The 16,099-nt window shown below is 53.9% G+C and overlaps 2 protein-coding genes across 8 annotated transcripts in view; one reads left to right on the plus strand and one right to left on the minus strand.

Moving 5' to 3' along the window:
• ITGA7 (integrin subunit alpha 7) overlaps window positions 1–12,270 on the plus strand; it is a 21,742-nt gene extending 9,472 nt beyond the window's left edge. For 5 of the 7 annotated variants that reach the window (XM_032291577.1, XM_032291597.1, XM_032291585.1 and 2 more), the window contains 18 exons: window positions 252–340; window positions 463–590; window positions 739–834; window positions 1,015–1,076; window positions 1,222–1,391; window positions 1,814–1,963; window positions 2,586–2,701; window positions 3,549–3,741; window positions 3,823–3,903; window positions 3,995–4,074; window positions 4,185–4,259; window positions 4,392–4,494; window positions 5,205–5,381; window positions 5,548–5,679; window positions 8,176–8,289; window positions 8,844–8,942; window positions 9,032–9,157; window positions 11,558–12,270. In XM_032291577.1, coding sequence (XP_032147468.1) covers window positions 252–340; window positions 463–590; window positions 739–834; window positions 1,015–1,076; window positions 1,222–1,391; window positions 1,814–1,963; window positions 2,586–2,701; window positions 3,549–3,741; window positions 3,823–3,903; window positions 3,995–4,074; window positions 4,185–4,259; window positions 4,392–4,494; window positions 5,205–5,381; window positions 5,548–5,679; window positions 8,176–8,289; window positions 8,844–8,942; window positions 9,032–9,157; window positions 11,558–11,788 — 2,222 coding nt within the window. In that variant the 3' untranslated portion in view covers window positions 11,789–12,270. Of the gene's footprint in view, window positions 1–251; window positions 341–462; window positions 591–738; window positions 835–1,014; window positions 1,077–1,221; window positions 1,392–1,813; window positions 1,964–2,585; window positions 2,702–3,548; window positions 3,742–3,822; window positions 3,904–3,994; window positions 4,075–4,184; window positions 4,260–4,391; window positions 4,495–5,204; window positions 5,382–5,547; window positions 5,680–8,175; window positions 8,290–8,843; window positions 8,943–9,031; window positions 9,158–10,538; window positions 10,652–11,557 lie in introns of those variants that run through there. The other 2 variants (XM_032291588.1, XM_032291625.1) reach the window with 2 other exon arrangements.
• Window positions 12,271–12,545: 275 nt separating this feature from the next.
• Window positions 12,546–15,601, minus strand: METTL7B (methyltransferase like 7B). The gene is made up of 2 exons (XM_032291636.1): window positions 14,900–15,601; window positions 12,546–13,017 (listed from the first exon to the last, which is right to left on the minus strand). Exons 1-2 carry the CDS (start codon window positions 15,395–15,397, stop codon window positions 12,781–12,783), a joined length of 735 nt encoding a protein of 244 aa, XP_032147527.1. The 5' UTR covers window positions 15,398–15,601; the 3' UTR covers window positions 12,546–12,780.
• Window positions 15,602–16,099: the final 498 nt, after the last annotated feature.

A 16,099-nucleotide genomic window follows, 5' to 3' on the forward strand; every position in this document is an offset into this window, starting at 1 on the left:
GGTCCCTGGGCTTACGTCTGAGCTTTACGATTTCCCAGCTTTCTGACCTTGGCAAGTTGCCCAACCTTTTTGCGTTAGTAATATCTGCGGGGAGTGGCCAAGAGGATTGAAGACGATGTTTATAGAGTGCCTGGGATTTTGTAGCCTCCCAATAAAACAGAAAACAGACCTGAGTGACTGGGGGAGAGTTGAGGCCTGGACCTCGTCTGTGCTCCCAGCCAGTGGGACTGCCTTTTCCTTGTGCCCTGCAGATATTGCAGTGGGTGCCCCCTTTGATGGGGACGGGAAAGTTTTCATCTACCATGGGAGCAGCCTGGGCGTAGTCGCCAAACCTTCACAGGTGAAGGGAGTCGCTGGGATGAGGGAGTGGGTGTGTGGGTGGAATCAGGGCAGCAGAGGCATCAGGGGAGGCAGAGGCCTGCGGGAGGTGGGACTGGGGGAGGCTGACAGCCGGTTCTCTAGGTGCTGGAGGGCGAGGCTGTGGGCATCAAGAGCTTCGGCTACTCCCTGTCAGGCAACTTGGATATGGATGGGAACCAATACCCTGACCTGCTGGTGGGCTCCCTGGCTGACACTGCCGTGCTCTTCAGGTGAGCCCCCCAGTGCCTTCTCCCTCCCTGAGGCCATGAGCCCCTCCCTGTGACCCTGACCCCCACCCCAGGGCCAAATCTGATGCTTAAGAGTGTTTCCCAGCCTCACGTTCTCATGTTTCTTGTGCCTTTGACTCTCCAATCCCAGGGCCAGACCCGTCCTCCATGTCTCCCATGAGGTCTCTATTGCCCCTCGAAGCATCGACCTGGAGCAGCCCAACTGTGCCGGCGGCCACTCGGTCTGGTGAGGCGGGATTGGGGGGGCACCTGGACCCTGGCAGCTTCTCCTGCCCTCCTCTTGATCCCTTTATCTCCGCAGTTTGGGGCTGGGTTGGGGCTGTGACAGGATGTGACAGATGGGTGGGGGTGGGGGCCTTGGCCCATCAGCCTCGTTTGGCTCAGGAGCCACCCTTTGCCCCCGCAGTGTGGACCTAAGGGTCTGTTTCAGCTACATTGCAGTCCCCAGCAGCTACAACCCTACTGTGGGTGAGTGCGGACCCCCTCCTGCGGCTCACCCTTTTGGGTTTCCCGGAGAAGGGGCTCACTTCAAAGTGGAGAGAAGAGCACCCTGGGGATGGGGTCAGCTGGAACAGCTCCCCGGCTCAGCGGCTCCTCTCCCAACACACCGCAGCCCTGGATTACGTGTTAGACGGGGACACAGACCGGAGGCTCCGGGGCCAGGTTCCCCGTGTGACCTTCCTGAGCCGTAGCCCAGATGAACCCAAGCACCAGGCCTCAGGCACCGTGTGGCTGAAGCACCAGCATGACCGCGTCTGTGGAGACGCCATGTTCCAGCTCCAGGTGGACACTGACCCCTTGGCTTCTGAGGGTCATTGTCATGGCACCATCTCTTTTCCTTGACTCCTCTTAGCTGCTTCTTCCTGAGCACACACGTGCCTTTCTCTAAGGCCTAGACATGTGGGAAACCTGTCTTCTGAGCTCACTTCCTCCTCACCTGCTGCCCCTCTTGTCATCTCTGCACTCCCTGGAGGAGGAGATGGCAACTTTTATGATCACATCTGGTCCTCAAAGCCCTGAATCCCGGGTTTCCCCTCTTCCCTACCCGTCTTTCTCCCTCCTCCTTGCTCAGTTCTCCGACTCTCTCCTCCATCTCCCTAAGCTTCCTTCCAAGTTTCAGAATTGGTCCTACATGTGGCGGGGGCACTGAGCAGGGCTGAGGCCGGGGGATTGTTCCAGCGGGGAACGGCCCTTCCTCTTCCTAGGAAAACATCAAAGACAAGCTTCGGGCCATTGTAGTGACCTTGTCCTACAGTCTGCAGACCCCTCGGCTCCGGCGACAGGCTCCTGGCCAGGGGCTGCCCCCAGTGGCCCCCATCCTCAATGCCCATCAGCCCAGCACCCAGCGGGCAGAGGTGAGCATGGGCTCTGGTTTGGCCCGGGAGGAGGAGCGGGGAAGGCAAAGATCATGGTCCCTCTACAGTGACACCCATTCATAGCTCACAGAGTTCCTTCATCTTTGCTACTCCAGTAATTCGTCATATCTCTAGGTGCCCAAATGACCATGTGTTCCTAGTCAAGGGGACAGAGCTCCTTTGCTCCATGTATTCAGTCCAGGGCTCAAGTTGATGGGATTCCTTCATCTTCAAATGTGGCCTCCAAGCCCTTGAAGTCACTTTCATCCCACTCAGTTGGAAGAGGTGACATGAAGCCCCTTGCATGGCTTTTATGGCCGGCCCAGAAGTGGTGCCCTGGCCTTCTCTTTGTGTTCTAAATCTGAACCTCAGTTACACGCACATAGCTGGGGCAGTGTGGCCAGCTCTTGACTTGCAGCTAGTCTCCACCATGGCATGGTAGTGCTCCCATTGTTTTACTCCTCTCCAGAGGAGAGGATCACATGGCTAGTAAGCCCCAGATCTGAGAGTGGAGCACAGGTTGTTTAATCCTGTGATCCTCTAACCCACCGTATGCCATGGTGACAGGTTTGCCCCCTGACTCACCCCCTAGGAATGCCCCTTGTCTAATGCCTCTCCCCAGATCCACTTCCTGAAGCAAGGCTGTGGTGAAGACAAGATCTGCCAGAGCAATCTACAGTTGGTCCGTGCCCGCTTCTGTGCCCGGGTCAGCGACACAGAATTCCAGCCTCTGCCCATGTGAGGGGGGCAGAGAGCAGTGGAGGGAGGGGTGGGTGGGCCAGAGTTCAAGGAATGAGAGAAAACCCCCTCAGAAGGACCAGTCAGAGGGAGGGACTTAGCTGAGAGGGCAGAAGGTGGAAGAGGACCTGCCGATGAATTAGGAGACTGAGCTGAGGGGCCGGGCGCAGTGACTCAGGCCTGTAATCCCAGCACTTTGGGAGGCCGAGGCGGGTGGATCACCCAAGGCCAGGAGTTCAAGACATCCAGTAACCCCATCTCTACTAAAAATATAAAAATTAGCTGGGCATGATGGTGCATGGCTGTAATCCCAGCTGCTTGGGAGGCTGAGGCAGGAGAATCACTTGAGCTTGGGACGCAGAGGTTGCAGAGAGCCAAGATTGTGCCATTGCACTCCAGCCTGGGCAAGAAGAACGAAACTCCGTCTTAAAAAAAAAATAAAATGGCTGAGATGAGGGTCAGTGATGGGGTGCAGGGGCTCCCATGGCAAGGAATAGCAATTCTTCACAGTACACTAATCATATGCAGTCTACATACATCACATTGATTAGTCTTCAGACCTCTGTGAGGTAGGAATTATTAGTCTCATTTTATAGATGGAGAACTGAGGCCTAGAGAGGTTAAGTTACTTGCCCAAGGAAAATAATGCTGGAACTGAGATGAGAACGGAGGTCCCCTGACTCCCAGTAGTGTGTACAGAGGCTTGAGGCTTGGACCGGTGTGATGGGGACCTGGAGTGGGAGGAGAGGCTCGGGGAGTGAAGGCAAGTGCTGGGGGAGCTGGCCGGGAGTGGCAGTGGTTGGGGGAGGTGTTCAGGACTTAGCAGGAGTGGGGTCTGACTCTCCAGGGATGCAGACGGAACAACAGCCCTGTTTGCACTGAGTGGGCAGCCGGTCATTGGCCTGGAGCTGATGGTCACCAACCTGCCATCGGACCCAGCCCAGCCCCAGGCTGATGGGGATGATGCCCATGAAGCCCAGCTCCTGGTCATGCTTCCTTCCTCACTGCATTACTCAGGAGTCCGGGCCCTGGACCCTTCGGTGAGGACCTGGGGGCAGGATGGGGTGGGGTCTTGAGGGGCTCCAGGCACCCAAACTGACCTCGCCTTCTTTCCATTCCAGGAGAAGCCACTCTGCCTGTCCAATGAGAATGCCTCCCATGTTGAGTGTGAGCTGGGGAACCCCATGAAGAGAGGCGCCCAGGTTGGCATATCTGCCCTTATCTCTGTGTGAGCGGCCGCTCTGTAAGCCTGTAGACCACCTCAGACTGGAATCTCTTCTCACCCTGGCCTAGGTCACCTTCTACCTCATCTTTAGCACCTCAGGGATCAGCATTGAGACCACGGAACTGGAGGTGAAGCTGCTGTTGGCCACGTAAGCCTGGCGGGGCCAGAGGGTGAGGTGGGGGCAGTCATATGGGCCTCATCCGACCCTTGGGAGGTGCCTGTGCCTGATGTCCACTCTTGCACTTGCCCACTCTTCAGGATCAGTGAGCAGGAGCTGCATCTAGTCTCTGCACGAGCCCGTGTCTTTATTGAGCTGCCACTGTCCATTGCAGGGTGAGCCTGGCCCAAGAGGGCACCTCCATTGGAGGGAGGGGGCATTTCCACTTCCAAACCCTGGCCAGGGCCCTGCCTCTATTCAGCCAGGCCCCAGACCTTCTCACCCCTCTTCTGACCTCTCCATGCCAGGATGGCCATTCCCCAGCAACTCTTCTTCTCTGGTGTGGTGAGGGGTGAGAGTGCCATGCAGTCTGAGCGGGATGTGGGCAGCAAGGTCAAGTATGAGGTCACGGTAAGTGTCAGGGGTGAGGCACCTCCATGGTCGCCCTTGGCCCCTTGGCACAGTGGAGAGGCTGAGCCATGTCCCCAGGGCTGGGGCTGTTTTACCATGCTGGTCTAGTGAGTTTGAGGCCTCTGCCCTGCACCTGGACCTTGGCTGTGGGTGGATGTTTCTGCTGGGGCCTCACTTGACCATTTCCTTGTTGTTCTATCTGGCTGTCTCACCTGCTGGTCTGGCAGGCCATGAGAGTCCAGGAAAGCTTCTCTGCTGTGGGCCTCAGCTGGGGGATGGGAACATGGGGCTGGGGTTAATGTCTCTTCCTAGAACTCTGCCTTTGCTTGGCTGGAGCTTCTCCTCACACCTTCCAGGGACACTTCCAGGTTTTCCTGGATTTGGTAGGCGGAGAGAATGGTGCCTGGTGGGGTCTGGGATCCCAAGTCTTTGTTGAAATTGTTTCCAGAGGGCCTTCTTTTCAGTCCTTGCTCCTTCCATCTCTGTGGATTTAAGATCCCCTTGAAAACTGAGTTTCTTGGCTGGGCACCGTGGCTCATGCCTGTAATCACAGCACTATAGGAGGCCAAGGAGGCAGGACTGTTTGAGCCCAGAAGTTAGAGACTGGCCTGGGCAACACAGTCAGATCCTGTCTCTACAAAAATTGAAAAACAAAACAAAACAAAACAAACAACTGAGGTCCCTCCTCTCATACTCTCCTTTTCCCGCAGGTCTCCAACCAAGGCCAGTCACTCAAAACCCTGGGCTCTGCCTTCCTCAACATCATGTGGCCCCATGAGATTGCCAACGGGAAGTGGCTGCTGTACCCGATGCGGGTGGAGCTGGAGGGCGGTCAGGGGCCTGGGCAGAAAGGGCTTTGCTCTCCTAGGCCCAACATCCTCCACCTGGTGAGGCTTAGGTGGGGGTGGGGTTACATGTTGGGAGGGATGTCATGGGGGGGCCAGGGGAGTGAGTGTGGTGATGGGCCAGGAGGAAGGTGGTGGGGAGGAGATTCGATCTCAGGACTGCTGTGATTGGAGGGACACTCACTGGGACCCCCCTTTCCATGTCCAGGATGTGGACAGTAGGGATAGGAGGCGGCGGGAGCTGGAGCCGCCTGAGCAGCAGGAGCCTGGTGAGCAGCAGGAGCCCAGCATGTCCTGGTGGCCAGTGTCCTCTGCTGAGAAGAAGAAAAACATCACCCTGGTGAGGGCGGGCCAGACTCGGTGCAGCCAGAATGGGGGTGTGCGGTGTGGGGCACAGAGCTCCAGGGTGCTATGTGTCCAGGGAGGGTAGCCTGTTGAGATACGTGATGATCAAACACCCGGGGCAAGTTGATCAGATGGTTCCCGTCACAACTTATGGGAGGGGGCGCCCGGGAGGCAGTTGCTGACATTGCAGAGCCCCTTCCCGCCCAGCCCCTGCAAGTGCTCGCTCCAGAGCAGGTCACTCCACCTGAAGCCAGTTAGCCAGGCAGTCGATTCACCTCATGTTTATACAAAGCATTATATTGTATAGGTGATGGGATGGGGTTAGTCCATCCTCACACTGTGAGGTCTGTTTGTTGTTCTTTTGAATTCTTATAAGATAAAAAAGTCAATTTGTATAAGGACACATGCTCAATTTTTCCAATATTAAAAACGCTAAGTTATTTTTTGTTGTTGTTGAGATGGAGTCTCACTCTGTCACCCACGCTGGAGTGCAGTGGCATGATCTCAGCTCACTGCAACCTCTGCCTCCCGGGTTCAAGTGATTCTCCTTCCTCGGACTCCCGAGGGACTATAGGCGTGCACTACCATGCCCGGTTAATTTTTGTATTTTTAGTAGAGACGGGGTTTCACCGTGTTGGCCAGGCTAGCTGGTCTCAAATTCCTGACCTTAAGTGATCTTCCTCCCTCCACCTCCCAAAATGCTCGGATTACAGGTGTGAGCCATGTGCTCAGCAAAAACAATAAATTCTAAAAGTTCTAATAATTAAGACGACAGTAAATTGTATATGATTCATTAAGCCTATTCCTTTTGAGCAGCTTTGCTTTCCCTTTTTCTGCTTGTTTCGCAGAGTAGTGTTGTTTAGGTGAAGGTACTGAGCAGATCCACGCCTGCTCTGTGCCCCTCCCTGCTAGGATGGCACTGGCAGTGAGAACGTGGTGGGGACGTAGATTAGGAGGGTCTTTCGTCTGATTGTAAGGAGGTGGAGGTAAACCCCAGGTAGAGCCAAGGAGACCCTTTGCAGGGGAATGTCAGCAGCTACAGCAGTCCCCACCCTGGGCCCTCAGCTCCCCTGGGAATATGACATGAGGCTCCCCTGGGAACATGACCTGAGGTGAAGCAAAGAACGCCAGGGGCGGTAGGACCCTGTGTCGTGGCTGTTGTTCTGTTACATGGATAGTCCTCCCTTCTCCATGTGACCGATTTCCTCTGAGAGGCCTCCTTTTTAAATGGGAACTTTGAAATAGAGTCTTGTTTTAATGTTAAAATTTATTTATTTATTTAAATGACAAAAATTATATTTATCATGTATAACATGATATTTTGAACTATGTATATACTGTGGAATGGCTGTATTGAGCTAATTAACATATGCATCACCTCGAATATTTATTTTTGCGGTAAGAACATTTAAAATCTATTCTTTTAGTGATTTTCAAGAATACAATATGTTGTTATTAACTAGAGTCCCATGCTGGGCAATAGATCTCCTGAATAGATCTCTCTTCCTTCTAGCTGAAACTTTGTACCTTTTGACCACCATCTCCTCCATCTCCCCAACCGTCCCCCGCCCGACCCTGGCTCTGGGTAACAGCCATTCTACTCTCTGCTTCTATGAGTTCAACTTTCAGATGCCACATATAAGTGAGATAATGCAGTATTTGTCTTTCTGAGTCTGGCTTAGTTTGTTTAACATAATGTCTAAAGTAGATTGTTTTCCAAGAGGCAGAAGGCCTTGCTTTTAGACAGTTTGGCTAAGCATTCTTGAATGGCTCAAAAGTGGCAAAATGAAAGGTAACTCAAAGAATTCAGACACTGTCAAAGCCATTCTTCTGAGTCTGGATTGTGGTGCAATGAATATAACATAACTTTCAGGCCAACAGGTCATGAGGTGGTGATTGGGCCAAACGGATTTAGTTCAGTCCTGGACAGAACGGAGCCTGAGTCCCCTGTCCCTCCAGGAGCTTCTGAGGCAGCCTCCTCCTCCTTCAAGGAGTTTGGGTTTAGGGCCGGGGTGTGGCTTTGCCGAATATGGACCTGAGTTCAAATATTTGCTCCACTGCTCACTAGCTTTGCTAGCGTGTGACCTGAGGCAGGTCACTTCGCTTCCTTGGGCCTCCTCAGTTCCTTCCTTTGAAAAATGAGATGATAATCACGTGTACCTTGCAGGACTGTTGAGAAGCTTAAATGAGAGAAGTGCCCGACAATAGTAGGTGCTCAATAAATGGGACTGACATTAGGTAGCATAAGCATCAGTTGGGAAGCTACTCTGCCTGTGTTGTCAACAGATTCCCCTTCATGCTGCCCCCGCCCCATGCATTTCAAAGCCAAATAGCTCAGCTTTGGGGTAGGCAGCTATTTCAGACCATAAGATTAGTCTGAGAAGACCTCCTGGAGGAGGGGGGTTCAAGGTCAAGTAAGGAAAATGGGAGAGATGGCAGGCTCAGCAGGGTGGAGCTGAGTGGCTTAGACCCCGTCCGTCCTTATTTCCAGGACTGCGCCCGGGGCACGGCCAACTGTGTGGTGTTCAGCTGCCCACTCTACAGCTTCGACCGAGCGGCTGTGCTGCGTGTCTGGGGCCGTCTCTGGAACAGCACCTTTCTGGAGGTGAGGATACCACTGGGGCTCCAGTCTGTGTTTCTTCTTCCCCCAAAGCCCCTCCAGGACTCACTTCTCCTCCTCCCTCCTCACTGTCCAAATGCAGTATCCTTTTTATCTTTTTTTTTTTTTTTTTTTTTTGAGGCAGTCTTGCTCTGTCCCCCAGGCTGGAGAATAGTGGCACGATCTCAGCTCACTGGAGTATCTGCCTCCCGAGTTCAAGAGATTCTTCTGCCTCAGCCTCCCGAGTAGCCGGGATTACAGGCATTTGCCACTACACCCAGCTAATTTTTATATTTTTCATAGAAATGGGGTTTTGCCATGTTGGCCAGGCTGGTCTCAAACTCCTGACCTCAAGTGATCCACCTCCCTTGACCTCCCGAAGTGCTGGGATTACAGGTGTGAGCCACTGTGCCCAGCCCAAATGCAGCATACTCTTAACTGAAACCAGGCGGAAACATCCTCTGTGTTGGGCACCGTTCCATTTATAATTTCAGGAGGTAACAGGAAGGAAGGGAGTCATGGGACATTTAGGAGAAGGGTCTCCTTCCCTGTTCCTTTAGGAGTACTCAGCTGTGAAGTCCCTGGAACTGATTGTCCGAGCCAACATCACAGTGAAGTCCTCCATAAAGAACCTGCTGCTCCGAGATGCCTCCACAGTGGTGAGCTGCAGGGCTGGGGGATGGGTGGGGAGCACTCTCTTCTTTCCTGCTCCCTCCAGCTCTTGCTCCATTGGCCCCTTGCTCCCCAGATCCCGGTGATGGTATACTTGGACCCCGTGGCTGTGGTGGCGCAAGGAGTGCCCTGGTGGGTTATCCTCCTGGCTGTACTTGCCGGGCTGCTGGTGCTGGCACTGCTGGTGCTGCTCCTGTGGAAGGTGAGACTTGGGGGAGGGTGGGGCTGATGGGGGCGGACTTCCTGGTCAGCCTTTTGTACTGTGGTTCTCTCACCTACCCACTCATGTATTCAGCAAATCTGCACTGAATACTTACCCTGCATGTCTCAGGAACTCTATTAGCCCCTGGATGTTTCAAAGATAAATGGATGCAGGCTTGGCTGTGGTGAGTCACGCCTGTAATGCTAGCACTTTCGGAGGCCAAGGCGTGTGGATCACTTGAGGTCAGGAGTTTGAGACCAGCCTGGCCAACATGGTAAAAACTCATCTCTACTAAAAATACAAAATTAGCCGGGCATGGTGGCATGCGCCTGTAGACCAGCTGCTGGGGAGGCTGAGGCGGGAGAACCAATTGAACCAGAAAGCGGGAGTTGCAGTAAGTTGAGATGGCGCCGTTGCTCTTCAGCCTGGGTGACAGACAGAGACTCCATCTGAAAACAAACAAACAAAAAACTCCAAAAACAAACAATCCCCCCCAAAAAAAAACCCAAAAACAGCAAAAAAAGAAGAAATCAGATGCCGATCTCGTTCTCAGGGGTTCTGTAGTCTGGTGGGGTGGGAGTGGTGAGCCTGTAGGCAAGGAGAAGGCAGAAAGCATTGAGTTGAGAAAATGCAGTGGGAGTTTAGTGGGAAAAAGGCTTGAGAGGTGGGGCACTGGAAGCAGTCCTTAGAAGGGGTGGGGTAGTAGGGTTAGGGCGTAAGGAGATGAGGTGGGTGGGGTCCAGCCGGACCATGGTAGGCAAAGTCACGGAGGCAGAGAAGTGTGGTCTGCCTTAACTAGAACGTGGCAGTGAGCACCGGAAATGTAACAGTGGCTAAGAAGGCCGACAAGCATGGAGAACGGCCTCCAGGGAACCGCCCTTAGGGTGGAACTCGGAGCTTCCACATACCAGGCTCTGCATGGAAGCATTCTTGTATGCACAGAGCTGTATACAGAATCGCATTGGCATCCAGGGCTCAACGTAAAAATACACACATGCACACATCAGTACAGGAAATCACGAACATCACCAGGGGTCATATGCTGAGCCATCTGCCACATCTGGGGCTGTGTTCAGAGCCGTGCATGTCCTTGGGGCTCTGGAGAACTGCCCCTGCCTGTACCTGCTCCTTGGGATGAATTACAGACTGAGCATACCCTTTGGCAAGTGTGAGTCATCAGTAGACCAGGGTCTGGAGTGGCATCTAAGCTGTTGGGAACCTGCCCAGTCTTAGGGGAGATTGATGCCTCTGTAAAACTGGTCCCAGAATGCTTGCTCCCTGCTCCTATGGAAGGGAGACAGAACAGAGATGGGGACTCCCATCCTTCCTCAATCTTCCCATCCTCTGCCTCCTCTGCCCTGCTTCTCCCTCGACATCCCAGTGTGGCTTCTTCCATCGGAGCAGCCAGCGTTCACCTTTTCCCACCAACTATCACCGGGCCTGTCTGGCTGTGCAGCCTTCGGCTGTGGAAGTTGGGGGTCCAGGGACTGTGGGGTAACTGTTGTGTGTGTGCATGTGTATATGTGTGTGTGGATATGTATGTGTGTGACTATAAGGAGAATTCCCAGCATTCAGGGGACCAGGAATGTTGAGGGTGAAAGATGAGATTGCATGAGAGTGACGTGAGGTGAGAGGTTACTAGAAGGATGTGGAGATAAGGGTAAGTCTACACAGCCTGAGGCATGCACAGAGGGTTGGTGGGCTCACGGAGTGTGAGCATGTGGGAGTGTGGGGAGGTCCCATGCATGCTTTTTCTATGGGCATGTGTGCGAGGAGATGAACGTGTAAGGAACTGCTATGCAGTCTGAGCATGTAGGAGTCCTGGGCCTCTGAGTGTGAGTGTGCAAGGGGCACAATCCCAGCCTGGTGTGTAGAGGCCAGCATAGTCCTGATTTAGGGTGAGGCTAGGCTACTGTATTGATGGGAGGGGTGCTGTAAGGGGCATGCTGCCCAAGGTATAAGTACACAGGGTGCATGTGTATGAGGCTTGAGAGGCATCATTCCAGAGATGCAGGGGTCTAGGAAGCCACTTTCTTCCTCAGATCTTGTTTGTGTTTTGGGGGACACTATTGGGTCTCTTAAGAAGCTAGAGTGGGAGGAAATCTTGAGTCAGGTCCTAATGCTCCACTCTCAAGCCTCTCTTTCAGGGGCCAAGGGAGATGCCCTTGGTCCTGTCTCTTGGACCCCCTCCTGGTCTCTGTCTTGCTGTGAATGAGAACCCAGGGACCCAGCACTGATGGGATCACTGTGGGCGCTGCCCACTGCATTTGATGCTGTTCAGTCTGTCTCCTCTCTGCCACAGTGGGGATGGTGAGGGCGAGGAGCTGCGCTGCGCTAGGTGTCTGCTCCAGGGACCGCAGCTCTTCAGGCTCCTCACGGTCAGGCTTGGTGTCTTTATAGATGGGATTCTTCAAACGGGCGAAGCACCCCGAGGCCACCGTGCCCCAGTACCATGCAGTGAAGATTCCTCGGGAAGACCGACAGCAGTTCAAGGAGGAGAAGACGGGCACTATCCTTAGGAACAACTGGGGCAGCCCCCGGCGGGAGGGCCCGGATGCACACCCCATCCTGGCCGCTGATGGGCACCCCGAGCTGGGCCCCGATGGGCATCCAGGGCCAGGCACCGCCTAGGTTCCTGTGTCCAGCCTGGCTTGTGGCTCCCCTCCGCCCCTTCCCCAGAGATGGTTCCTTGGAATGAAGAGGGTAGAGTGGGCTGCTGGTGTCGCAGCAAGATTTGGCAGGATCTGCTTCCTCAGGGGCACAGACCGCTCCCACCCACAAGAACTCCTCCACCCAGCTTCCCCTTAGAGTGCTGTGAGATGAGGGCAGGTAAATCAGGGATAGGGTCACGGGGTGAGGTGAGAAGGGCAGGGGTGTCCTGATGCAAAGGTTGGGAGAAGGGATCCTAATCCCTCCCTCCCCCATTCACCCTGTAGAACAGGACCCCAAGGGCCTGGCTCCCTAAGAAGTGCCTTAGCCTAGAGGGTCAGGGAGAAGGCTGTGTCACTGACTCAGGGGCTCCTCCTTTTCTAGTTTCTCCTCTCCTCTGACCTGAGTTTGCTACATCAGTCTAGTGGTTTCATCTATTTATTAAAAAATATTTGAGAACAAAACCACTGCCTCCTTAGACTCTTTCTCCCTCAGCCTCAGCGTCTCTGATTCTCCTTGGTGCCCTCAGCTCGGGATGAAGTTGGTGGTGGGGAGAGAGGGTCGGGGGGCTTGGCAGGGATGTATGCACCATGACTTTTGTGACCAGTTCCTGTAGCCTCAGGAGGAAAGCAAGGGGAGCGTTACCATGGGAACAAAGGAAAGGGACAGGGAGCTGTCCTAGAGGACAGGTAGGCAAACGTCGGGAGACCAGTCCAGAAACTTGCAGTTAAGGATCCAAGCGTTTCCTCCCTGTAGTCAGGGTAGAAGTACAGCTTTTTCACTGTCGAAGGAGGCATTGAAGCTAGAGATTGCCCTGGCAGAGGCTGGGGAGAGAGGGACTAGGAGGTGATACGGGAATGGCTTCTCTCACTCTCCTAGGTCCCTCTCAGTGGAAGATAGATAGGTTGGTGGGTGGCTTGTTCTAACTGGAGGCTGGGGAGGAAGCAAATGAGTGCCTTGGGGCTTGGGAATGGTTACTTTACAGCCTTTCCCATGATGTGGGGCCCAACAGGTAGCCACTTGAAGAGAGGGGGCTGTCGTTCCATTTGGACTTCGGAGAACCCAGCCTTTTCAAGATCCTTCCAGGTCTCTCTGGTGAGGCAGCAGCCATCCCCAATGTGTTTCCACGTGGGCTCCACAACTTGCTGCCACATGAGGGCCCAGCTTCCTTGTGGTTCCGCCACGTGCTCCCAGAAAAAGAGCACACCTCCCTGGAAGGGAGGAGAGAGTTAGTGTCGCTTGGCTACGTTCAGACTTTGAACGTATCGCGCTGATCAAATTGTCAAACTTCCTGGTGAAGTAGGAGCTGCTGGTCTGAGAGTTAATGGAGCAAACTGTTGTGCCCCTGACCTTTTCTTTCTTTCCTTTTTTTCTTTATTTGAGATGGAGTCTCACTCTGTCGCCCAGGCTGGAGTGCAGTGGCGCAATCTTGGCTCACTGCAACCTCTTCCTCCCCGGGTTAACCTATTCTCCTGCCTCAGTCTCCCAAGTAGCTGGAATTACAGGCACCCGCCACCACGCCCAGCTTTTTTTTTTTTTTTTTTGTATTTTTAGTAGAGACAGGATTTCACCATGTTGGCCAGGCTGGTCTTGAACTCCTGACCTTGTGATTCACCCACCTTGGCCTTCGAAAGTGTTGAGATTACGGGCGTGAGCCACCGCACTTGGCTGCTGCCCCTGACCTTTTCTGTATCCCCTGCTACCACCTTCAAAGTGCATGTAAAGAATCTCATAACTGAAGGGGATGGCTGCTGGGAGATCCTTAAAGGCTGATCAGAATAGCTGAGGGCACACAGGAGGGGAAATTGAGAAACAGGAGTGGAGGGCTCATTGTATTCTTTTTTTTTTTTTTTTTTTTGAGGCACAGTCTCAGTCTATTGCCCAGGCTGGAGTGCAATGGCATGATCTTGGCTCACTGCAACCTCCACCTCCCAGGTTCAAGTGCTTCTCCTGCCTCAGCCTCCCAAGAAGCTAGGATTACAGGCATGAGCCACCACGCCCAGCTAACTTTTGTATTTTTCAGTAGAGACAGGGTTTCAGCATGTTGGCCAGGCTTGTCTCTAACTCCTGGCCTCAACAGATCTGCCTGCCTCGGCCTCCCAAAGTGCTGTGATTACAGGTGTGAACCACCTTGCCCAGCTGGGCTCAACGTATTCTGAGACACACGCACCAACCTCTCTTCGGAGACCCAGCTGCATACACAAACTGCTTCCTGGACATCACTGTGAACATCCCAGGGAAACTCAGGCCCAACTCTTGACTGAAGCTGGGGTTCCTCAAGCTCCTTGCCTCACTATACTCTCCCGAGGTGATCACAAGCCTCGTAAGTCCAAGACTGTCTTCCATCTCAGCAAATGGCACTTTCATCGGCTCTCCCCTCAGTTGTTCATGCTAGAAACCCGGAAACCATTCTGAACGTTCTCTCCACAGTCTGATGGATGCTACTCTACTTCCCCTACTATCTTTCTTTTTCATTTTTTTTTTCCAGCTTATAAAGTTCTATCCCCTACTGTCTTTATCTAGAACACTCTTTCATTTCCCCTACCCCATCCACACTCAGATCTCATTTTTTTTTTTTTTTTGAGACGGTCTCACTCTGTGGCCCAGGCCGGAGTGCAGTGGCACAATCATAGCTCACTGTAACTTTGAACTTGGGCTCAAGCGATCCTCCCACCTCAGGCTTCTGAGTAGCTAGGACTACAGGCTTGCACCACCATGCCTGGCTAGTTTTGTAATTTTTTGTAGAGATGGCGACTCACTATGTTTCCTTGGCTGGCCTGGAACTCCTGGGCTCAAGCCATCCTCCTGCTTTGGCCTCTCAAGCACAGATCTCGATTTAAATATCAGCCCCTTAGGTGTGCTCCTGCTCCCCTGCCTGTCCCACGGTGGTAGGTGATTTCTCCTGTTGCTTTCACAACACCCTATTGTGCTCGTCATGGCACTGGTCATGTCTGCTATTTACCAGCGTGTAGGGTTGATGGGGTGTCTACTGTGCTACTTACTACCTCAGATGCCTCATCCTGGGGGCTGAACCCTGGGGCCGCTGAGCTGCGTTTGCCTGCCCAGCACCCATCCCCTTCCCACGCTGCTCACCGGCCTCAGTACTCTCTGGACCTCCTGCAGGACCTTCCTTGGGCTCTGCACAGAGCACAGCACCAGGGTGCAGACCACCACATCCATGGAGCCATCAGCCAGCTGCCTCATATCCTCTCCAGGAGCTACCACGAACCGCTCGTATTGGAGGTGCCTGTTCTCAGCCATGCTCTTTGTCAGGAACTTCTCAAAGTGGGGATTTGGGTCCAGGCAGGTGACCCTGCAGCCTGCTGGGTAGAACTGAAAGTTGGCACCGGTGCCACAGCCCAGCTCCAGCAGGGCCACTTTCCCAGAGGCCCCCATGAGCCCCTTGATCTGGCTGAAGAGCTCCCGTTTCTTGCTCTCCATCTTGCGGTTGCTCTTGCGGGTCAACACGGCCATCAGGTAGGGGAAGTAGGTTTTGCACAGGGGCTGCCAGCAGCCCAGCAGAGCCATGAGGTGCAGGGGCAGGGTGAGAAGCAGCACCAGCAGCTGCAGGAGTGGGACCAGGACGTCCATGGCCGACCAGCTCTGAGTGGTGCTGCCGCTGGGGCATTGGCCTTTACCCTGCTCAGCCTCAGCAGGCACTGGCGTCCCCTCCCGCTGTGATGGGACTTTGCTCCTTGTCTCCTACTTGGCAATTTCATCTTTGCCAGGATTGAGTGGGTGTATGAAATTCCTCCAGACGGTGCAATCCCCACAGCCGCACAGGCTCTTTAACGACTTTTATGTGGGTGGAGGGACAGGTGGTGCCCATGTTCCTGAGTTCTGGGGCACTGTGCCCAGTTGAAGGGGGGCGGGGTTGCTGAGTCATCTCAGAGGGGAGCGAGAAGGAGTGAGAGGATATGTTTCAGATCACAGACTCATGGCTGGGTGCGTGGGGGCTGGTGGGAGGCTGTGGGGTGGGTAGTGGCAATGCTGGGACAGAGCTGACTCATGGGACATGTCCTGGCCTCACTCCATCCTCAAGTCAGGCTCTTCAGAGGGGCCGCAGGAAGGAAATGGTGCTCTTGGCAGAGGAAAAAGTAGATGTACAGGACAGAGACAGCATGCCCTCTCCTGGAAAGGGTGAGAAGTTTAGTTCTGTGGGGAATTGGGTGAGCTGGAGAAACAGGGAGAAGTGAGGTCAGAGAGTAATCGCTCCTGAGAGACTCCCTCCCACCCTCCCTCCCTTCCTTCTTTTTTTGAGACAGGGTGCAGTGGCACAGTCTCAGCTCACTG

Source organism: Sapajus apella, unplaced genomic scaffold, assembly GCF_009761245.1.
Source record: "Sapajus apella isolate SASKATOON/1434 unplaced genomic scaffold, GSC_monkey_1.0 scaffold2, whole genome shotgun sequence".
NCBI lineage: Eukaryota > Metazoa > Chordata > Mammalia > Primates > Cebidae > Sapajus > Sapajus apella.

Excerpts from the sequence above, each read along its gene's own strand:
- METTL7B (XM_032291636.1), bottom strand. The coding sequence starts at position 15,397 with ATGGACGTCCTGGTCCCACTCCTGCAGCTGCTGGTGCTGCTTCTCACC. Across the intron at positions 13,018-14,899 it reads TCCAGAGAGTACTGAGGCCG|GGAGGTGTGCTCTTTTTCTG; the intron begins GTGAGCAGCGTG and ends CCTCCCTTCCAG.